General features: G+C 46.5%; 1 protein-coding gene across 4 annotated transcripts; it reads left to right on the top strand.

Moving 5' to 3' along the window:
* The first annotated feature begins 4,089 nt into the window (after positions 1-4,089).
* Positions 4,090-23,886, top strand: betaCOP (coatomer subunit beta). Of its 4 annotated transcripts, none has more exons than XM_077637961.1 (12): positions 4,090-4,210; positions 4,957-5,049; positions 5,838-6,583; positions 7,216-7,996; positions 10,721-10,848; positions 12,069-12,296; positions 14,645-14,734; positions 16,729-17,074; positions 20,108-20,253; positions 21,837-21,926; positions 22,430-22,582; positions 22,975-23,886. In XM_077637961.1, the coding sequence occupies exons 1-12, from the start codon at positions 4,105-4,107 to the stop codon at positions 23,041-23,043; spliced, it is 2,976 nt and encodes a 991-aa protein (XP_077494087.1). In that variant the 5' UTR covers positions 4,090-4,104; the 3' UTR covers positions 23,044-23,886. The 4 variants fall into 4 exon arrangements, with proteins under 4 accessions (XP_077494087.1, XP_077494086.1, XP_077494089.1 ...); XM_077637960.1 differs by having other exon boundaries at positions 12,069-12,311; XM_077637963.1 differs by lacking the exon at positions 4,090-4,210 and adding an exon at positions 4,354-4,490.
* Positions 23,887-24,145: the final 259 nt, after the last annotated feature.

Here is a 24,145-nt window from a genome sequence, read left to right as displayed (position 1 = left end):
TAAACCGAGTACACACGCGAAAGCATGTTTAATAAAATGATTACCCAATTAATCTCCCACTGCTTAACACCACAGGTTAAAAAAATCATCCCCTATGCTCCTTGGTTTAGGTGACTGTTGGTTTCCGTCATGTATGTGATAATTAACAAGCCCCTCTTTTCCGGAAACTTCCCTTTTCTGCTAACGAGTAAGCTCGCGTTAGCTTGGAGCACAAGACAAGATTCTTGCTCGGGGTTGGTATGTCCGGAGTAGTGATTTCGCGCTAAAAATATTAGCGTTGCATGCATCTGAACATCTCTACTGAACACTGCGCACTTCGTCCGCCAAGCTTACAACCCTCCTTTTTCAGTCAGGAAAGTAGGCATCGTCAAAGACAATGACATACGCATAGACGACGGAGATGACACCTCCAGTGAACGAAAAAAAAAAATCCCATCGAGCTAGGTTTTCTAGTTCCCGAACAAAACAAAACGAGACTGGGCAGAATCACATGTGAAGGAGGTAGAGGTAGCAGCAACGAGTCTGAGGCCTAATCCCCCCTATTTTGCCATTGGGATAGTGTTTTTGGTAAAAGAGCACTTACTGGGCCGCTAGTTTAGGTCGGTCCTTTTTATTGCGTTATCGTTATCATCATCATCATCATCATCATCATCATCATCAGCCTGACTGCACCCACTGGAGGGCAATGGTGTCTTCCATGTCTCTCCATTAACCCTGTCCTTTGCCAGCCGCGCCCACCATATCCCCGCAAAATCTTTAATCTCATCCGCCCACCTAACCTTCTGCCGCCCCCTGCTACGCTTGCCTTCTCTTGGAGTCCACTCCGTTACCCTTGAGGACCAGCGGTTATCTTGCCTTCGCATTACATGCCCTGCCCAAGCCCATTTCTTCCTCTTGATTTCGACTAGGATGTGATTAACCCGCGTTTGTTCCCTCACCCATTCTGCCCCATAGGTGAGTAACGGTAAGGTACAGCTCTTGTATACATACTTCTCTCTTTCTATTACGTTTGCACTATCGTCCTAACAGGCGAAAATGCCGCTGTCTTAATCCGAACCCTCCACCTACCTGCTCTCCCCAGAAGGCCTCCACTCCCACTAATATCCGCCCTTCGAAATGCCTCCACTCGCCAGAAGCTACCGCTAAAAGCAGGGTTGTCGCACCACATCGCATAATCGCCCATGATTTCTATTTAAATGCGACAGCGCTGGGCTGGCAGACGAAAACTTTAAGACGTCAGCGTCTGTGTGAGGCCTCCATCTGCCAGGTAGAGGCAGGTGGGGTTTAGGGGCACTTCCCTCTCCACTTGTAAGGGAGAGGAGGAAGAGGCCGGGCTAAGAATTATTCAACGAAAATGAATAAAAGGTGCGATCGCGAATAGAATCAGAATTGGAATAGAATCAGAATTGAAATAGAATCGGGATTAGAATAGAATCAGAATTGGAGTAGATTGGTGAGTGAAAGACTATGTAATCAGGATTGGAATAGAATCAGAATTAGAACATATTGGCAAGTGAAAGCAAAGCTAATTCGGGCGACGCTCCGCCTTAATGATACGGCGCGGTGGCGTTTATGGCTCCCTTCAGAGGCCAGGAGACTTCTTTGCAAGTCACTTCGGAGATACATAGATAAAAAGTTAACTTTATAACCATTACTTTTAGACTCTTTAATAATCGGGAGGCGTGTAGCCTACAGTAATTAATATCCAAATCAATTTTTATAATTTCGAAAACGTGGTTACCCTCGGTGCTTTGGCCCACCAAATTTTTGCTACCGTCAAGCCTTTCCCGCATCAAAAAACTTACTCCGCCGGTCCTCTTTTCGTGCAAGACCCGCCTTACACACTCCCAAGAGGTCTTCACCAATAAGGTTTACGCTGACTCGGCATATACCCCACATACTCTGGCGAAATGGCGACGGCCCGACATCACCGCGGCACTGCGGGATCGCGAATCTTACCCATTCACTCTGGCAGTGTAGAATGGCCATACAGTCCCTCCAGCACACATGTAGGTTGCCGTACCACGCTGCTCACGGACATCGTCACACAGCTCTGGTGACACAGCTCCCATTTGCTGCATTCGGGAGCCAAAGCGGCCTGACCAGGGTGGTGCAGGTGTGCCGCCTAAAGCCCTTCTGATCGTGACCAGCCAAAGCAAGATGGCGTCTAACTTTCCCCCATTTCCTCCGACAGTGGCCTTGTGCCTTCCTCTCGAAATAAAGGACTTTAAATCAATCAATCAATCAATCAATACATAAATCACTCACTCAATCGGTTAATCCAAACGTTTTTTGCAACTTTCCACAAACGCCAAATAGATTTGATATTACGAATAATGCAAACATTCGCAGGTTGACCGGAAGTGGCGCCACTTCCGGTCTGGTGACGTCACTCCCCTCCAGTCAATGGGCGAATTTTGTGACCGACAATGCATTTTGGCCCCGCGGGGCTTCTAATGTTATCGTATTGATAACGTTTGACCAAAACAAAGAAGTAACATTGTTTGCAGTTTCTTGCTCCGCTGAACGTCAACGCTGCTCTACCAAAAATGATCAAAGCAAGAGGCAGAAAATGCGTGACATTTTTGCCCATTTTCAGTCTTGCCGGATGCATGCGGCCCCCGAAGCTTTGCAGCATACTTTCACAGACGCGTGCGTCGCGCCGTAGCCACACGCTTTCCACTCTGCGGTTTACCGCTCCTCGTCAGCGGTGCGAATTTCCCCTCCTCCTTTCTACCGTGCCGCAACGCCGACCTACACGACCCCTTCCTTCAGTCCTGCCCTCACTGCGCAGTTCAGGTGTGCCCCGTAGAGTCACTGGAGGCATTCCGGTGACACTACTACACTGACTTTACTCCGCTGATAGATAAAGCCGTTACTGAGCCTTCCCGTTCCTCAAAAGCAATTTTTTTATTTCCATTTTCATTAGTTCGGGAATTGAGTCAGTAGCTACCGCCGTAAAAAAAAAAAAGACTATTTTAATCTGGTTGTATATTTCCTCATTGAAAGGAAGGTCTCCTTGAACTAACCACCGAAAGCGTTGGTTATCATTCAAATACACAAGTAGATTCGCTGAATAGCAGAGTTACACAAAGTCAAGCATTAGTTAAGACTCGGCTTTTATTTTTGACCGGTAAGAATTAATGGCTGTGGAAGACGTAGTTCTTAATGCCCGCGCTTCTCCAGCCAGAAGTACCACTGCGGGTGTTAGTAATTAAGGCGAACGTCAGGGGGCAAAAAGAAAGTAATTTGGTTATTGAGATTGAAGACCTATCGTTTTTGTTCAAGGGAAATCCAGTTCCGAGCCTCAACGTCTCGATTTGACCTGGACGTGAGATTTGTGTTGTTCAGTGGGAAGTTGAAGTCGGTGGGATCCAAGAGGTAGAATGACCTAGGGAGAGTGTCAAGACGATATATGAAGGAAGACGTTAGGGTGGAAGAGCTGAAGAGGGAATGAGTTAATGGTGGGGTGAAATATATAGAGGGCTCATATGAAATACGGTGACCCCATATAAAAACGGAACAAACCCAGGAAGCACCGAAATATTACAACGTTACCTTTTGTTTTGGGCCAAAGTTAATGTTAGAAGTAAGTGTTTTCACCAACCGCCCAATTCCGACCAACCGATTGTATCCGATGAATAAATAAATAAATAAATAAATAAATAAATAAATCAGTCAATGCTCACCGCAAAACGATCAACTGATACTCTCACCTCGAAACGGGTACCATGAATCGAGTAATACTTATATACATTACTGAGAGGTGTAGCATGAGTGATATAGTGGCCAATGGGTAATAAGAAATTAAAAATTATGATGATTTAAAAGTCGACATTAGAATAACGTTTACTCTGAATGTTCATCTAATGTCTTTTATGGCATATAGCGTATGTTATTTGTTAATTTTTAACAGTCATGTAAGATTCTAATTGAACATACAACGTTATTTCAACTCACATAACATTTTTACAACATTGTTCTAATATACGGTGCTACCAGGGAAACTGCGAAGAAGAAGTTGCGCATCGCAAAAACTAGCGCAGCCAGGCGGCATTCGGACACGGTGTGAGACTATTTTGAATCCCTTCCGCGCAGATAACAATGGTCCACAGAATGGTAAAGGATGGTTTTTGCTCCTTTGAGAGCGACATTATTAGCGCGGCGCGAAGGAGTGCGCCGTCGTCCGCAGTGAGTGCAAGACAGCACGGTGAGCGATCGAGGGCGTCTAATTGCGTTTGCTCCCTTGCCAACCATTGGCGGTACACAGAAACGATTTCTTAAGTTGAAACTTCTATTACTTTCAATTAGCATTTTACTATCAAGCAAGAGTACAAAAGCTAGTTAAAATGCGAAAGATGATGTGGCTTGAGTTGGCTAACGCATAAACGCAGGAACCGTAGCGTGGCGTAGCCAGTAGTCAATTGTCGAGCCGGTGTCGCGTTGGCGTTGCGGGTGTAGTTCTCCGTTGGCAAACTGTAATCGTTCGAGTAAGTCACTTCTTTTCGCTTTCATATCTGAAGTAACGCGGCTAAAGTTAATTAGATCGACGATAATTAGGCTAAAGATGTAAAAACAGTCTTTCACTGCAGCACAGCTGTTGCATTGAAGTGAGACGCTGGGCACCTTGTCCATGTCGGTATATGGGGAGCTGCTTCCGTGCGTTCGTGACCACCGACCAATTGTTTCCGTTGTGTGTCGCCAGAACTGTGCTTTAGTTTAGAGACCGAATGACATTCGACGCATCCAATGACATTCGGTTGGAATGACATTAAATTTTCCGTGTGACAGGGGCATAACTGACGGTTTCACGATAGGGCTGTCGACACCCGTGCGTTGCAACGCAAGCCGGCGCAAAGCATTGCGTTGTTTTAGGTTGCTGGCGCTGGTTTCGTTAGTTTTTAATGACTTTGCCGAATAAATTCTTGACCACAAGCTCTGCCTTCTCTATTTCAGCCATGGCGGTCGCTGACCAGCCCTGTTACACCCTGCTCAACATACCGACGGACTCGGAGCCTCCGAATGAGATGCAGCTCCGGAACGACCTAGGTAACGTGGAGCCTGTCGTGGCTACTGTGCGAAGTCGCGTCAAAAGTACACGGGACATGCTTTTGAGGTCTAGGTGCATTGGCGCACGACCCCGTGCAATTTAAGAGGAACGCTGTGCAGATGTGTGAGCGTTTCGGTGCCATAGTTGTCAACCAATATACATAGCGCCCTCAGGTTTCCAGAAATCTTGTCGCCATTTCGACCAGATTATGGAACCGTGCTTCGTTTAGTTTTCTATACGACTCGTACGTCCCGTCTTTTGGTTTGTCGTTTTGCGGCAAGTCGTTGCGTCGAAGCAACCTTAACACGAACGCGAAATGTCCTCCATAGATAAGCAGTGTCATTTGATATTGAGCCGGTTTTTTTTTTTGAAGGTTATTATCATTCAAAAGTTCAAATGCAAGTCAGGCCGTGTTCACAAATGATGAATGCTGTCTTACCAGTTGCAAAAACAGTCCTTGCAGGGAACTGCCAAAAATAAATGTGCTGCGCTGGTCATGTCCCTTATTAACGCTTGTTCTCAGTGCGCTGTACTGGCCTGCTGCTAGCATCTATAAACTCTGTAGACGTGTTTCAGCCACCTCCTTGTGTATCAGTTGATAGTTAAGAGACTCTGAGGTTGAAAGAGCACAAGGGCCTATAACATGGCTCTCTCAACCTTCTATACAGTCTGCTGTTTGTAGCAGACTCATCCTTTTTATTTGTTGCATCGTTGTACCTGCAGTTGAACATTGGTTGTGTTGTGCTGGGTTGTTAATGACAGAAGGCTTACCTGTGTATGCATGCAGAGAAGGGAGACCTAAAGACCAAGGCTGAGGCACTGCGCAAGACGATCCAGCTGATGCTGAATGGCGAGAAGTACCCGTCTCTCCTGATGACCATCATCCGGTTCGTCCTGCCCCTGCAAGACCACACGCTCAAGAAGCTGCTGCTGATCTTCTGGGAGATTGTCCCCAAGACTAGCCCCGATGGCAAGCTGCTTCAAGAGATGATCCTGGTTTGTGACGCCTACCGGAAGGACCTCCAACATCCCAACGAGTTCATCCGCGGCTCAACGCTGCGCTTCCTTTGCAAGTTGAAGGAGGCTGAGCTGCTCGAACCTCTGATGCCGGCCATCCGCGCCTGCCTTGAGCACCGTCACTCCTACGTCCGGCGAAACGCAGTTCTCGCCGTGTTCACCATCTACAAGAGCTTTGACTTCTTGATTCCGGATGCTCCAGAACTTGTAGCCAACTTCCTCGAAGCCGAGCAGGACATGTCGTGCAAGCGTAATGCCTTCATGATGCTCGTGCACGTGGACCAAGAAAGAGCATTGGCCTACCTTGATTCTTGCCTGGACCAGGTGCAGTCGTTTGGAGACATCTTGCAGCTGGTTATTGTGGAACTCATCTACAAGGTGTGCCACACCAACCCAGCAGAGAGGTCGCGCTTCATTCGCTGCATCTACAACCTGTTGAACTCCAGCAGTCCTGCCGTGCGATACGAGGCTGCTGGGACACTGGTGACTCTCTCGGCTGCACCCACTGCAATCAAGGTGAATTTCTCCATACTGCGGCACTTTGCAGGGATGTCTTTCTTCTGCTTTGAACGTTCAGTGGTCTGGTTTCGTGTTCAAAATAGAAGGGAAATGTTTGACTGATATCATGCAGCTGTTTTGTTCATGATTTGTATCAATGTTGCTAGGAATTTCAACCCTTTAATGTGGTCACCACCAATGGCAGTGCGCTTGTACCACCGGCCCATGAATCTTTGCAACTACAAGTTGGTGGTCATGGTTGCTGGGAGTTTTATGACCCTAAGTGACCAATTTGATGTTTAACACTGTTGGGGAGTTAGTCTAACCTGATGGTACATTAATACCAAAAGTTTGGCAAGTTGCTTAAAGTTCATGGTGAGTTATAGCGCAAATGAAGCACCATTGCTGTGCTGCATCCTTTCATCGTTTCTTTGTCTGTGTGTAGCACTGTTTTACCATCAGTTTGATGTGTTGGCTGAGGTGAAGTGACCTTGAGGGGCACTAGTGAACATTGCAGAATGGCACATTTCTGCAATGTATGGATCAGTGAAACATATGAATGAAAAGTGGTGCCGGAAATTTGCCTCTTATGCCATGAATATTTAAAAATTTTCATGCGCACGCATTTAACCTGCTTTTCTCTTGTGCAGGCGGCTGCCTCATGCTACATCGAGCTCATTGTCAAGGAGAGCGACAACAACGTCAAGCTGATAGTGCTGGACCGGCTGATTGCGCTGCGTGAGACCCAGGAGCGCATCCTGCAGGAGCTGGCCATGGACGTGCTCAGGGTGCTCGCCGCTTCCGACCTGGAGGTTCGGCGCAAGACGCTTGCCCTCGCCCTCGACCTCGTCTCATCGCGCAATGTTGAGGAGATGGTGCTTGTTCTCAGGAAGGAGGTCGCCAAGACACACAACACAGCTGAGCACGAGGACACAGGCCGTTACCGGCAGCTGCTGGTCCGCACGCTCCACTCATGCTGTGTCCGCTTCCCAGATGCCGCACCAACAGTCATCCCCGTGCTCATGGAGTTCCTGTCGGACAACAACGAACAGGCGGCGGCCGACGTGCTGGCGTTTGTGCGTGAGGCCGTGCAGCGCTTCGAGCAGCTGCGACCCTTGGTGGTGGCTAGGCTGCTTGAGGTATTTGGCTCCATCAAGTCGTCGCGCATCCACCGTGGCGCCCTCTGGCTCCTGGGCGAGTACTGCGCGAGTGTTGAAGACATCCGTTCCTGTCTTGACGAGGTGCGCCAGGCGCTGGGAGATCTGCCGCTCGTCGAGTCAGAGCTTCGCAAGCAGGCCCCGGATGCTTCTGCCACGGAACCGTCCCAGACGGCACCACCAACCACTGGTGGCTCACAGCGATTGGTGACGGCTGATGGCACGTACGCCACCCAGAGTGCTTTCAGCAGTGCTCCTGCAGCCACCACCCAAGGTGTGTACGTGTGTGCTTATTGTGCGATGGGATGTTTGCGAGAAAGTAGTAGGGCCACTAGGAACTCAACACATTCTTTTAATGTGTGCAGTTCTCTTTAGTTTGTTGGCTAGTCATGAGTTCTTGGAGCCCTCAAATCAGCTGTGTGCAACAACATAACAGTGTGTGTAGTAATGGTAACGAGTATGACTGAGATGTTTTATGCTTGTTAATTTTACCAATTTCTGGCCATAGGACTTTTAATTAGAAAAATGAAAGGGGGCTTTCAAGCACCACTTAAGAATCTTGCAAAAATGTGTTTGTTAGATGCAGTGTGTGGTCATGTAGTTTCTCTCTCCTTGACTGGCGTTGCCATTTTGAAGTGCATGATGGGCGTTGTAAAAAAAAAAAAACTGCACACAGGTTCATCACCACCTTTAGCTGTTTCCGAGCTAAAGCTGCAGAATTTGGCAATGGAGTAAGCCATTATTGCTTAGTTGCTGTTTGTACATTAGTTACGTCAAGGCTTGCCCTTAAAAGGTGGAGTGCAGTAAAGATAAATTTAATGAAACGAAAGCAAAGAGGTTGGAGAGAAAGATTGATACCTGGCCTGCTACTCTGCACTGGGGAAGGGGAGGTGAACAGGGGCGTAGCCAGGGGGGGTGGGCTTATGCCCCCCCCCGAAATTTTTTCGAACTGTCACACACTGCTGACCAAAACGACCACCGGCTCAGGAAGTCATTCTGGATTTTGCCACCGGCAGACATTTTGGCACGAACATTGCTAACTCTGGTTCGATTTCGTGGCAACTGCCATGGACCTGGAATCGTGTAACGCAAGGGGCCCCATTCTAGCACAAACTTTCTCAAGGGCCTATCGATGGCTCGCTGTTGCGACTAAAATTTCGGTGCAATCACTCGCAATACATGACCGGTAACAGCTGCTGCTGCGCAGTACACTGGAACGAAGGACAACGTCATTGAGATTTTTCCCTCCCCATTGCATATGTACAAAAATGTAAAGGTTCTTGAACCACGAACACTCATTAAAATATTTGTCCTCTACTTGCTAATTTCATGGCCTTTACGTATTTCATATCAGCGGCATGCACTGCTTTGCTGGTTCCGGACCGATATAGTTCTAGACTTCGTGTGATATTTTCTTTTACTTATTAAATGCGCAAAAACATAAAAGCATTGGTATCAGTTATGTCTGCCACGAGTGAACGATAAGGGGATATTTGGTATGACATGATTACAAGACATAAAACTGAGCAGGGGACAAGACACAGAAGAGGAGCAAACAGGACGAGCTCGTCCTGTTTGCTTCTCTCCCGTGTCTTGTTTTCTGCTCAGTTTTATGTTTTGTAATCATGTCTGCCACGATCTTTAAGGCATACGAATGCATTCTTTTATTTTTAAAATACGTATTTAACTTGTCTAGACAGTGCGTAGCGTTATCTAATGCACAGTGGCATTGCCAGTGGCAATGCAGTTATTATTGTTGCGTCTGATCCTTCCACAAATTCTATGAGGAGGCCGTGCTGCAACATGAGCCCCCCCCCCGAATGAAATTTCTGGCTACGCCACTGGAGGTGAAGTAAGAGGGTTGTGATGGGTGATAATGTGGTGAGAAGAGAGATGAGAGTACGTGCACGCACATCAGATGGCATCACAACTGCGATTCGAGGCCTGTGCCACTTAAAAAACATGAAAACGCCCACATTGCCTGGGCGGCTTGTCAACTCTGCGGCCAAGCTCCTAGCAGTACATATTAAAATCTCTCTAACAAGTAAGTTGCACATAAGTGTATGTGCGTCTGGATTTCATCCTTGCTGTTCTCGAGAAAATTATGGGGCCACTTAAGTCACCTTAAGAGGGCAATGCAATAGCAGTGTGCTCTTATCTATTGTGCACTGATGGAAGCTGACAATGATGACATCCAAAGCACAGCACGAGAGGCTAGCAATTAAACTCGCAGGATGTTGAACTGCGGTGATGCCATACTGATCTAATGCAGCAGCCAGAGATGTTTTGTTAGTGCTACCGCTGGCTTGAATCGCACTCACGGCCGTGAATTGTTTTATTTATTTATTACGTCACCTGCCCAACTGACACTCGATGCCCCCTGCTATGCTTGCCCTCTCCGGTAGCAATGTCGATACGGTCGTAGTTGCCCAGCTGCTTCCGTGGTCACTGATTTTCAAATTAGGTGGAGCGTTGTGATTGATCCTTTGTGGTCATGTGACACCTGTACGTCATCACTGGCTCAGCCATACAGGGAATTTCCTGACATACGGTAGAGAGGTTTTGTTGTGATGACTGCTCTGATGCTGTCACGCTGTATTAAGTGAGCTTTGGCAAAGTTGTGCAAGCTTTGAAGGTTCCGTATGTTATCCCATTGAATGGCTACCTGATACTTTTAATTTACTACTTCATTTAAACAGATATTGATACATTGCATTCTTTTATGACCCTGACTTATGATTCTCGTAGTGTTATATAGGCATCGAAGGCAATATAAAGTGCTGTCATTTTTTCGTAATACCATATTGCCACACCATGTGTGACGTGTACTTTTGTTTGTTGGGTGACTTGTGAGTTGAAGTCAACTTCTGGCCAGCTTTCATTATTGGTCCATGTGATGGCTGTCTCACAGTTTCGCTGTATGAAAGAGGCTCGTGTAATTGTTGAGCATGAAATTTAATGTGTGCTATTCCGTGCACCCTGAATTTTGACCTTGCAGCATCATGCCCTCCCTTGCGAGGTTATCTCATGGAAGGTGATTTCTTTGTCGGGGCGGCCATGGCCTCTGACCTGACCAAGCTGGCCGTACGCTACCTGTCTCTCGTCAAAGAGCCACGCAAGCAGAACGTGAGTTTACGAGGCTTTTAGCAGCAAGAGCCGTTTATAAGAGTCCGCCTTGAGTTGTGTAACTGGGGCCCGTTGTAGCAATTGTAGGCTTGGCTTGCCTTGCCTTCATGCCCCAGCAGATCAGCTAAGGTAAGCCAAGCAAAGTAAAGAGGGAGAAGAAAAAGAAAAAAGGAAATGAGAGAAAGAAGAGAAGGGGGAGAATGACAGCTCTCGCTGAATGTTTTGAACTAAGCCATACCCCTGTTTAGTAATTTTTCATCTTAGCCAAGCATGCAGCTCTTCTAGTTGCAATCTCAAGGTGTGCTCAAGTTTTCATTGTTCATTCATTTTGCGTCATATGAAAGAAGTAAACAGCCTCATGCTGCTGGTGGGATGTTTTTTTTTTTTCTACTTCAGTCTAAAAATGTGAATACGCCACTTATTTGCCGCTTTGACCAACTCCACCATTAGCAAAAAAAAAAGATTGAAAAAGCATGCCCCTAAGCTTTGCTTTGGTTTCAGTGGATTGTTGGCTTCTTTCATGTGCACTATCGTGTGCTCATCAGTGCGCGTTGTGCAAAGTTCACTTTGCTCGTGCCTTTCATTGCAACCACTAAGCTGCTTGAAGAAAGTAATTACGAATAGCTGCAATTAGCCCTTCATCATAGAGTGTTGCAAATTCACAGCATACAGTTTGCACGCCATGTGCTCATTACTGTGTGGCGCTTGGATGCATTGTTTGATGTCAACACTGTCTCGAGAGTCAGCGCTTCTCAGTCGGAATGTCTGGCTTCACTGCAAGCAAGCTTTGTGAAGAAAAAGGAGAGGCGAATGTGCAACTTCCGGCCAGTTTCCAACAGTTTCTTGCTTCGCATTTTGTGCCGAATGTTGCGGGGAAAATAGGAACACATTTTTTGGATAAAAATTTACTCTGTTAGGGCCTTTGAATTGGTTTGAGACCTTCGCTTTGTTCTTCCAGACTAGCTTCATAAAATGGACAATATACTAAGTGATGACAAATTTGCGGCATGCCAATTTCACTAGCAGCGCTAACAAAATATTTATGTTGGCTTTTGAATGTGGGCATAGCAGTGGGCAAATATAGAGTTATTGATTTATTTCTTTGGTTCCTGCATAACTTGGGCATTAAAAGGTGTTAAGCACACATAAAGAGCTGCTGGGGCTCTTGTGTTGCCAGGTGTACTGACAGTGCTCTTATGTTGGTTGGTGCTTTTGCGCAGGCCTTTGTGGCTGAGTGCATGCTGGTGATGACGTCGGTGCTGCACCTTGGGCGCTCGGGCCTGCCCTCGAAGGCGATCAATGACGATGACGGAGACCGCATCTGCCTCTGCCTCAAGATGCTGTCGGACCGGTCGGCCACTCTGCGCTCTGTGTTTGGCCACGAGTGCCGCCAGGCGCTCTCCGCCATGCTGGCCGCCAAGGCCGAGGAGGAGGCCGAGACGCAGAAGGTGGGTGGAAGCGTGGTACGTCTACGATTATACGGGGCCTTGTGTATTCCTCCGACCCTGACATTTCATGTACATGTTCTGTTGTTGTCTTGCATTAATGATTTGAGAATATACCTTTTGCAAAAAAAGGCAGTTCGCTGTATTGCAAACGTAAATTTTTATGCCCATACTAAGGGACTATTTAAACGCTTCAGTGTTGTCTCTGTGCGTAATTTAGTCAACGACTGATTTTTTGGACTCTCTACGGACCACAAAAACGACCAAAAAATCGGGCAGTCCGGAAAATCAGATTTCACCGAAAAATTCACGAACGTATTGCTATTATGCTAGAGGAAAAGGTCACTTGTGTTGCACACATTCTAAAGCTCCCAATGACTAAATTTCGCTGCGTGACACGTGCACAGACGACGGGCGGCGACCGCTTTCACGAGCTCGGCCTGGCTCTGCTGCCCTCGGCATGTCGCTGATGAACGCGCGGGTTGGGACAAAGGCTAAACGGGAAAGCGAACACGCTGCTGTGGGTGCTGCATTGCACCCGCAGTACGATGGGCCCAGAACGAGAACGCGAAGATGGCGAAACAATAAGAACCGAGAAATGGCCGAAGCAATCGCTCCATTGGCGTTGGCCTCCGTCATTAGGCCTAGTGACTAGATCCAAAATTGGCATCGTATTCGGTGATATGCACTGTGCGGTGGCTTGCATATAATGAGGGGCGTCTTGCCTGTCATCAAAACGCCAGGTATTTATGTTTTTACGATAGAAAAGTCAGGGTTGCGGTGCATTTTACCGCGGGTGTGCTGACCTCGCTTTAAAATGCACCACCTGCTACGCTCACGCTCGCAGTCTCCGTGAAGCCGTATGCCTCCCACACGCTGCTACCTTTTTCCATATTCGAAATGAAAGTCTCGGTATAGATGAGTTCCGCTAACTCTGACTGCTTTTAAAAAGTTCGTATGGCGGAAGACGTTCAAGAACCATACGAATTTGAAACCACGCGGGCGCAATATGCCGACTCGCACAGAATTTTAGTATCGCAAGAGGCCCCCTTTAAGTTTGAATTTCATTTTATCTCATCAAGTTTTCGATTTCTCCTGCAGTTTGAATTAATGAGGTTCCACTGTAAACATTATATGGCGGCTTGGGTATTGGCGGCGAGTGCAAACGAGGTCCGGAAAATCGAGCAGTCAGTTGCGGTACGTCCGAAATTTCAGGTGCTCTTATACATTGGCTCTGTGGGCCATGTCGCGGTGCCGGGAAAAAGTCCGAATAATCAAGCATGTCCGAAAAATCAGGCGTCCGAATTTTCGGTCGTCGACTGTATTAGATTGCAACATGCTTTTTTCCTCGGCAAGCTTACATGAATGCTGCTGTGGTTTTGTTAGGAATGAAACCTTTAGTTACTTTTGTGCACAAGAGACTACTCATTTACTATTTTTCTGTTTATTAAACTTATTTAGCCTGCATAATGGAGGCAGGTGCGGTGAATGTATGCTGTTCAAGGTGTCCGCTTCTTTTCCACTTTGAGAAAACTCTTGTAAGTGTAGCTTTGAGGAGAGTCATGCCAACTTATGTTTGGGAAATGTGGTTGTTGATCTGACTATTATAAAGTGCCAAAGAGTTACAAAGTTATAAAAAATTGTATGTCGGTCTCCATACCATACTCTAATTAAAAAATGGGTTCTATCATACTCTGGAGCTTCACCACTGGTTTATGAATTTCAGTCTTTGCGCAGTGAGGCATTCCTCTGTGCCAGCATGAGTGCTGGAGAACTGCAGTGCCTACGTGCTTACTGAGAAACATGCTGTACTAGGCGACTGCCTCGAAGGCACCTATGCCTCACTAGCCAGCCACAACAGCTTACTTCGCCGAGGCTTTGGTGCATGTGGGACTAACTCTTCTGTTTGCGGGTGGTCTGAATTTATCTGGAGCCCTCAACTATGGAGCCCCTCATAGCCTATGTGTCAATTTGTGGTGTTAAACCCCACAATTTTTGTGCTTTGTTATTGACTCGTGTTTGTATGGGTCATTTTGAAGAGGGGTGCTTAGATTCTGTGATAGCAAAAGCAGACTAATTCTAGAAACGTGCATTTGAAATAAGACGTACTTTTCTAAAATTTAGTGGGGCCTAGAGTTTTAAAAAAAATGTTTCCCTTTTGAGGGTTTGTGTTTTGACTCTTATTTGACCTATGTTGTAGCAAATACAGTAAAACCTCACAAGCAAAAGTGAGAAATGCTGTGTGGGCATTTCAGCGAGGGTGGCACATTGAGCTGTTCACGCCTACTAAGGATGGTCTGGGAAGATTGCTCATTTTTCTCAAGCCTCTGACATGGTTTTCCTATGTGCAGGCCAAGCAGGCCAAGGGCATCACTGTGCACGCGGACGACCCCATCTGCTTTGGGCAGCTGGCTGCCAAGGGAAGTCTGGCCGGCACCGAGGTGGGTAACCGGGTTTCGGGCTTTTTTTTTTTCTTAAATTTTGTGCGTGGAAGTGCACCCTAGGCCTGCCAGTGACCTTTTAAGCTATGGCTGGTCTATTAAAAAAAGTGTGCACTGTTCACCTTAGTTATAGCACCTCAGTCACTCAGCAACAGCTTTTGTGCAAATTAGCGTTAGTGCAGTATATGCAGGGGAATCCCGAGTGTGGAGTGGACTAATTAGTATGTAGCTGCTCATTTTCCAATCACTCCTTAGCTTTTAAGCCATATATCTGCACTCGGGTGGACACCAGTGAGTAGCAACTCATGTAACTGGACGTGCAAATGTTGTGTAAAATATTGTGGAGCCCACATTCAGGTTTAGAATAGGCTCGTTACTGAGATGAATCCAGCAGAACCCCTCTGTAGTAAAGTGACTGGGACCAGCAAAAATCTTTACCATATCAGGGTCTTTACTAATCAGCTGTATGGGATGGTATGGCTCTGAGAATGCTCACTGGTTACTTACTAAATACAAAGCGTTGGTTTATAAAAGAACCACTCACAAATACCTCCCATCCTACTCTTGTCGACCTATTATGTGATAATTATTTATTTTCATTTCTCCCATTTTATGTTATCACGTTTTCGATTTTGTTGACATCTTGTGGAAGTACTGCATTTGCACGAATACAACAAGGCTGCAAATATAACTCCAGTTTGATTCCATTAAAAACCAGAGCTTTGCGTGAATACGGCGTCGTCTTCCGCTGCCTCAGCGTCTTAAGAGGCAGTAAAGAGGCGCGCAACACAGTCAAGCGTGGAAAACCGCCCCGCAGTTCCACCGCTTTTGTATTCATCACTGCACTTTTACTGGCTTTCTGTTCTCAGCGTACTGCGCCACCTTTTTTCTTTGTTCATAGTAGGTTTTAATTTTTTTTCTTTCCGTGCGTGCTGTGCGCTTTGCCTCATTGCCTCAAGGCCTTCGGAAAGGTCCGCTCTTGAGCATGGTGGTGAAACCATCTAAAAAAAAGCGCCGTATTGTCTTCGGTATTATTTGCCCCCAAATGTTGGCCTCGCGATTCTCGACTTCGCGTGTGCCGCGATGTCATCATTCTGCAGCCAGATGCTCTTTACTATAGCCGTTTCTTCTAAAAAAAAATTTACTATAAGTGAAAAAAAAAGTACAGTCGTCTATGGAAGGCAAAATGGGTCAACAGTTTCACTTTACTGTATCAGTGTTTACTATAGCGGGGTTCTACTGTAGTGACATAGGTAAATAGTAGTCTGTATGACACTACTTGTGAATGGCTGCGTGAAAGGAATTTGAAATCCCGCCGCCCTACCAGCTTGACCGGCCGACAATCTTATTGTATTCCTGAGCGGTGCGTGCAGCTGTGCAAATGTGCACACAGTGCAAGTGTAGACAGATGTGGTGGAGATGGAACTCAGTGGCTCGAAGCTGCTGCCTTGAAGAGAGAGCAGCACCATAGGTGAGGGAACGGCATGGTGCAGGCACTTTCTTTTGCTTCGTGTTTATTTCCAGTTTTCTGTAATTCATCCTTGAGGTCTCTCAGTGTCAGCCACACCAGTGGTGTTACCGGCAGTTAGGGTTGCAGCATTTGATCATTACCGTTCCATCAGCTATCAACATTCCAGTTTGTTGTTGCAGCTGAACATATGACAGTCATCGTAAAGTTGTTAACTTCAGCTTTCTTCATTGGCTGGTGTATTTTCTTGCTGCATCGTGACAAGTGGCTTTGTCTCTTGCTTTATAACTGCAAAACCACATAGGTTGTTACTATCATGATCATTGTTAATACTAATCAGGCTTAAGTTCAATACAGTGAGGCATGTCATACACTTGTTTGAGCATGAATGATAGATTGTGCATTAAGACTTCTTCCAAAATGTGGATCGTGTAATGGTACGTAATTTTCGAATAGGTGCTGCCGCACGTCACGTTGGCATCCTGTGGGGATGCAGTCGTAAATGCAGCAACTCTTTCTCCCGCAGAACATGTTCGAAGTGAGCCTGCACGCGGCTGTGGCGAGCAACCGCAATGAGGACCTGCTGTCGGCCTCCAAGCTGTCCAAGGTGACGCAGCTGACGGGCTTCTCGGACCCGGTGTATGCAGAGGCGTATGTGCACGTCAACCAGTACGACATTGCGCTCGATGTGCTGGTCGTCAACCAGACGGCCGACACCCTGCAGAGCTGCACCCTCGAGCTGGCCACCCTGGGCGACCTGCGGCTGGTCGAGAAGCCCTCGCCGGTCGTGCTTGCGCCGCACGACTTCTGCAACATCCGCGCCACTGTCAAGGTGGCCTCCACCGAGAATGGCATCATCTTCGGAAACATAGGTGAGGCATTGGTTATGCAGGAGTCTGTGTGCAGCAGAGCTTTTTAACTGTTCGGTATCGATTGAAAAGCTGTGGAGATTTTAAAGAACTGCTGGTATTTCCTTTTTGCATGCAGTTATGGTTTTTTATTGCTTGATTTTGTAGGCCAGCTGATAAGACATGATAGGCTCGAATAACCACAGTAACTCAGGATGGCAAGGCGAGTTACAACACAACAGAGCACATTGTGTATTTTTCTGCCATCCTGTGTATTTACAGTTCTTGATTGAAAGAGTGGAATGAGCACACTGCAGTCTCATCTGCAGCAGTTCTTCCAGCAAAGAAGCAGACATCATTACCACAGATGAGACAGTGCTATCCAAGGCACTTGAAGCGGTAATCATGCCACGTGTTAAATTGCCTGTCGAATCCATGTTTGGAATCCACATGCTGACTAGTTCAAAAACATGGAGGCCCACACAGTGTTGCTCACCTGATGCACTACAGCAGAGTACTCAGAAGTGCTCGAATGGGAGGGTGCCATGATGCCAGCGCCTTTATTCAGGCCAGAGACAGCCTTGGCTGGGGGGATACACCATTTTGGTTCACATAGGCAGAAAGCGTGACCCTGTTGTGTCGACGAGGAGGAAGAAGTCAGTGCCTGGTCATAGTTTTGTGCTATAATAGTGGGATCTTGAAACCTGGATGGTTTCAATTGTCAGCGCATTGATTGGTGGTGCCAGGTGTCAAGGGAACTACCGTAAAAACCGGACTATAGGTAGGACCGGAATATAGCTCGACCCCCCAGCTAACCAATTCTAAAAATGAAAAAAATCTTTCTCAGTGGAGAAAGTACTGAAAGACACCCTTTCCTTCAAACAAATGCGGCTCGACAGGTTTCACAATGGTGACAGTATTTATTTTCATTTAAATGTTGCTCGTATGTACACCCGGCCAATTTTTTAACAGTATCGCGCACCCATCGACTCGTGTGTTTGTTTCTGGCACACAGAAGTACGGCGCTGTAGATTCGATATCTAGAATCCCTGATAATCCAAACTACAGACAAAACCCTTAACCACAACGCAGGCAATCTCCCGCCTACGTGCGCAAGATGCTTGGGGCGATTACTGCGACGTACTTAAGCTTTGTGCTTTGTGCTTTGGGCTTTCGGCCCAGTGATCAAGGCTTCCGTATGGAAGCCGAAACGTCTTCGTTTTAAACAACAACCTTTTGGTCGGCGTTCCTTTTACTTCATTCATGAATCTTCTTCCCGACCAGACGAGTTTTCGTCAGACTTTAGATTTCAGAGCAAAGCTCTTTCTCTTCACAAATTGCTGCACCCAGGATAACGAGCCCTTGAATTGCGCCCTTGTGAGTCTAGAGGCACGCGTGATCTCTACCGCTTTCACGCGGATGCATTCGGCAGTCACAGCCAGTGATCTTGCACGCAGCGCAACCTTTCCTTCCAATTCTGGATACGCTGTAGTCCGCCCACGAAATGTTTTCTTCTGGTTGCTGCAAGTGGTAATACGTAGCTTCTGTTTCCACCTGTACTGAATGCTCTTTTCGGATACTCCAAATTCGCACTGTGCCGCCAGGTTGCCGTGAGCTTCCTCGTACTCTATCGCGTTTTTCTTGAAGGCGGACGGTGAATTGCCGACGGCTTCCGCTCATTTTGAAACAAAATATGAAAAGCAGCCTCTAACCAAAATAGCTTTGCAACTACGGAAACACAAAATGGCGGCACTGCTGCTTATGGCGATGCTGATGGAGGGACGCTGTTGAGTTCAGCCGCCCATTGTTGCAAGACTTTGTAGTTTTTCCGCCAATGACCGGTATATAAGACGGGGGTCGACTTTTCAGCATGGTTTATTGAAAAAAAGTTGACCTATATTCCGGTTTTTACAGTAGCATTCAAAATTCTGCTTCTTGCCAATGCTGATAGGAGAATGCCGAAACTCGCAGGTGACAGCTTTGCCTGCTAGCCTCCAGCGACTGACCTGAGGAGAATCCGGAATTTTGAAGTCTTTTTTTTTTTTTTTAGTGGAAAAAAAATTTTGCATAACCAGCAGAGTGCACAGAAGAAATTCTTTGCTTTGCCAGTCACGTGACTAAGTGTTGTCAAGCTCTTAGCAGAAGCATCATTATGAGTGCAAATATGCTTGCTTTTCTTTCCAAGGCTGACTGCTATTCTGTTTCTTAGGGCTTGCTAACTGTCTTCTTGCCATCACCGAGCAAGGCAAAAATCAGCTAAGGATCTCTGTGCACAAAGTACAGGTTTATGCAATCCAAGCCACTGCTCAGGCTTGTTCTTATGGTGAAATAGGTGAAGCGCACAAAAGACAGGACACAGCTTCTGTCTCATGACAGAAATGCCTGTCCCGTGTTATTCTTTGTCTGTGTGCTGTCTTTTGTGCACTTAGTCTAATTAAGCAATGCACCATCTTGCCCCAGAACGTGTTCTGTTGTTTTTTTTGGACGTAACAGGATTGACTGGCTCTATGACTTTTGAACACTTGTGCTGCGTTGTTGTGTACAAGTGAGACAGCAGTGCTTGCCGATGGGCAGTACCCAAAGAGGATGCGGCCTGTTGCCTGTGGAAGAGGAATTACACAGACCTAATGTTGATCCTTCGATGCTCGTAGCGGGCAGTGGTGCTAGTTCGTGGAGAAAGAAAAGAAATGCTAGCAGCGTGTGGACCTAACCTAACCAAACGGACAGTTACTTCTTTAACAGCCAGTGTTTGAAATATTGCCTCTGCTGAGGTTGCTCCCTTTGCTGTTTCTCACCCCACCCCACACCCCACGGCCAGAGCTTGGCGGGCAGCCGTGTTTGTGTAGTAGGATCTAGAGATTGTTTGCCTGTTTGGCTGCTGCCATGGGTAGTGCGGTGTGGTGCGTGCTTTCACGTAAAGTGCTGCTTCCTCTCTTATATTCAAGACTGTGCTTCTAGATTGTCGTGTGATGTTTCCCTTTTAGTTTTGCTTCCTGCCACCGTTTTGCGCCTGTGACCATTGGCTGAGTAATCATTGGTGTTCTGTGCACCGTCCAGTGTACGACGTGAGCGGATCAACCAGCGACCGCAACGTTGTGGTCCTCAATGACATCCACATTGACATCATGGACTACATTGTGCCAGCTTCATGCACAGACACTGAGTTCCGCCAGATGTGGGCCGAATTTGAGTGGGAGAACAAGGTGGGTGTTCAAAACTGGTTTAAAAAAAATTCTAGTGTTCTAGGATGTCTCAGGTTAAAAGCCATTTGAGGGACCATGAAATAGGGTAGATTCAAAATGATAAAGCTCTGGCTGCGTTTTGCTTTGCTGGAGTTTTGGACGCTGAAGGTACTGGGCTGATACATTGGAAAACTTGTGATGACATGACTTATGAATAAGTAGGCATGTGCAAATATGCGATTATTTCAATGTTCAGTCAAATAGTAAAGTATTCGTCTTGAGTGATGCGTGTGGTTTCGGTTTAGCTTACCTCCTCCGGTGTAGCACTGCGGTGCGTGCGCAACCAAAGCCCCGACTCACGCACCATGTGCCTGTGCTGCTGCACGTATGTCGGAGCCAGTCTGCGCGACGGCGCGAGCACAAAGGAGAGCTAGCACGAGACACATGGAGATGGGTGCCATTTTCCAATGCCTCAGTGGCTGGGCGCGTGATGTGTACGCCTATTCGGTGTCACGAAGTTGCCGCTTAAAAGCAACAGCTATGCAATGATGCAGTTGCATTTAAGAGTAGCAGAGGAGGTCCCACATATAGGTGTCACACCAAAAGAAACAGCACTGCATGTAGGTCACCTCCCCAATTTCTGATAGCAATTTTTGCAGAAAGTCAACACAGCAGCAATGAGTGCAGCAAAGCTGCAGTGCACAGTTGTTTTTTTTTTTTTCATTTAATGGTCTTGTGTGTCAAAAAGTGCATGATTTTGAAAATGTCTATTCTGCCATTAAACCTTTTTTTTGTGCCAGGAATATTTGAAATATTCGCTTCGAATATATTTGAAGAAAATTACTATTTGCATTGAATTCACTTCTAACAAAAAAACCACTATTCGCACATGACTATGATTAAGTAAGAGTCTCAAAGCAAACGTCAATTTCTGAAGATTCGGGAAGCAACCATTCCTAAAATGTTCTTTAAATGCCGGTAGTGCTGTTGCCTCTAAACGGTCTGATACCAGTGCTCATACTATAGTATATTAGCATGTTATATCCTTGCCTTTTGCCCTGAGTGACAATGGCAGATATGGAGTGACTGTTCTTAGGCAGTGCATGCAGAATCCAAATTTTTGCATTTTGGAGAACTGCGATCTTTGAAAGATTGTTCACAAATTTTGAAGACTGCTGTGCTATTATGGGTGCAGAAAACATAAACGCTATTCTGTAGAGGTTTTGGCACACTGTGAAGACTCGCACATGCTGCGACTCTGTCTGGGACCCTCTCCTTGGGTGTCCAGATCTCATGGTGCAGTCTCGGCAGGTGAAAAAAGTTGCGATACATGTGTGAAAGATGCTTGAAGTGAATGAAAAAAAAAAGAAAAACAAATTAACACCTCATGGGGAACTTGGGCCGTGAAATAACCAGCCCTAGTGGTGGTCAAAGTGGTAGGCAGCGAATCAGAATGCCACAGTTCTTGGCTGCGTTCTATTTATGCATGATGTAGAAGTTACCAGATGTCTCTTGTTCTGATCTGTACATTAGTATCGCCAATTTGGGGGTTTACTTTAGGATGGAGTCGAAGTTAACACTCTCTGTCTGTGTGCACCTGCCAGGTTTCGGTGAACACGGCACTGTGTGACCTGCCTGCCTACCTGCAGCACCTGATCCGTTCGACAAACATGAAGTGTCTGACGCCAGAGAAGGTGGGTCTCGTGCTGCTTGGTGCTTCTGATTGTACTCACATAGCAGGATTCTATTAGGCCTGTGCTTGGGTGCCTGTTGCCGTCATTTTTGGTGCACCTGAGCGCATTTCAGTACATCTTTTTTAAATACGCGATCTTATTCATGGATGCTTCAAATGGTGTCGCTGTCCGACTACTGTATCCTAGCAGTGCTGCTTTAAGCTTCACATCGTGTGCGGTTTTGTCGAGAAAAAACAAGAATTGTGCCGCTTGTACACTGTTTGAGCAGCATTAATCTTTTATGTTACAGTGTGGTTTTGTTTGCAGTGCTTGAATATTACCTAGCATAATTATATGGGAAATGGCACCGCAGGTGCCAACCACCAAGGGTCTTTAATCTCCTTTTTTATGTTTTTTTTCACTAGAGAGAATGATGCACAGCTGGGCAGCTCTGACAGACTGTGTAACAAAACAGATCACTGTGCCATGCCCTAGTTGTAAATGGGTTGCATGCACGTGTGCAGGCGCTGTCGGGCGAGTGTGGCTTCATGGCAGCGAACCTGTATGCGCGATCCATCTTTGGAGAGGACGCCCTGGCCAACGTGAGCATTGAGAAGAACCCCAACACCCCCGACGCACCTGTGGTGGGACACATCCGGATACGGGCCAAGAGCCAGGTATGGCACTGCCACGCTAGGGTGTTGGCACCACCTCTTATTGTTCTTTTGCCAGTGCTGAAGGAGAAATAAGAGTGTGGTGCACAGGAGGCTAATTTGACTCATTGGCTCGCTAAGATGTCTGGTGAGACGATTTATCTTGCTGCTGCCATTTGCCTCACCCCGTTACCTCAAGGGACCATAGGTTTTCTGCTTAGGAATGATCTGGGAATTTTGCAGCGATAATTGTTACACTTGTACGAGCATCACTTCTTAATGGCAGTAACAGCATGAAAGAAGCGGACACCTAGTGGCAGCTTGAGAAAACGGACCACTTTGTGCAGTGATGGTGGCACACAAGACACAATGGTGCATTTGCTTGTTTGATTGCTTATTGGCCGTCTCCCCTGCAGGGCATGGCACTAAGCCTGGGCGACAAGATCAACAGCACCCAGAAGTCGTCACCCAAGATTGGTGCCTGACTCGATTAAAGCTGATGTGCTTGACCACCTGTCCCAGCTGTCTGCGCATGTGGCACTGAGAGATGCTACAAGGTGTGCATACACCTGCAAGGTGTGCATGAGCCCAGTGCTGCTGCCACCCGGTCAAAGCTGGACTGGTTTGTCGCCTGAGCACTCAAGCACCATCTTTGGGATCAGCCTTGAGACTGTCGGTATTGTTTTCCACAAGCTTTTTGGAACAGCCATGTTTAGAAAAAGGTGCTTGCCACGATGCTTTTCTCCGCAAGATGTAACTTTTCCAGGGATTTGAGTTGTATCATTAAAAGGCATCACTGTGGATATTGGTCACCAAGCCATCTCCCGCATTTCGTTTTGTAGGTTCTTACTATTTGAGGGACCAGCAAATGACGTTTAAGGGACCCCCATTTTTTTTTGTTCAGCGTAGCAGAAAGCTTTGTGCCCAAAGTGTGCAATCCAGTGTCATTTGGATTAAAATGTTAAATAATATTATCCAAAAGAATTCTTCATTCAGTAAGTATGCTTACTTTCCCCAAGTCAGAAACCATGATCTGTTGGTGCGACAGCTGCTACATGCAGCTAAAAAGTTAAAAACCAAGAACAAAACAAATGCTATGCCAGCTTCATAACAATAATCTGTTGATGTATGCATGCTGATATGCTTTTTTGTTCATGCATGCAAAATGACTGGCTCATCCTGCCATGCCGATAGGTAGCTACCGCTGTTCTGGTGTTCGTCTTACCCTTGCAAAGGCAGTGCCCGTTTTCAACATAAACTTTGAACTGGTAACTAATAAATGCTATTAAATGAAAGGCACCTTCCAAAATAAAATGCATTTAACACCAGCTATGTCGCATGTGTACGTTATGTGGTAGTTTCACTACAGAACACAGCTTCATCTAGTTCGAAGCGAGTGTGCTGCAAATTAAAATTGAAACTCCTCATTTAACTGGGAACGTCATGCCAGACTTCACCTTTAAAACAAATATTTTAATTTCTGCCATAACCTCCGAAATTTTGGTCAGTTGTCAATCCCTTTAATTCTGCCTGCATTATTACCACTGGTGATCGTCAAATCCACATAAGGATTTCAGCAAGTATAAG

This window comes from Amblyomma americanum, chromosome 9 (assembly GCF_052857255.1).
Source record: "Amblyomma americanum isolate KBUSLIRL-KWMA chromosome 9, ASM5285725v1, whole genome shotgun sequence".
Classification (NCBI taxonomy): Eukaryota; Metazoa; Arthropoda; class Arachnida; order Ixodida; family Ixodidae; genus Amblyomma; species Amblyomma americanum.
The sequence above is the reverse complement of the archived record's forward strand: the minus strand, read 5'-3'. Positions and strand labels throughout refer to the sequence as shown.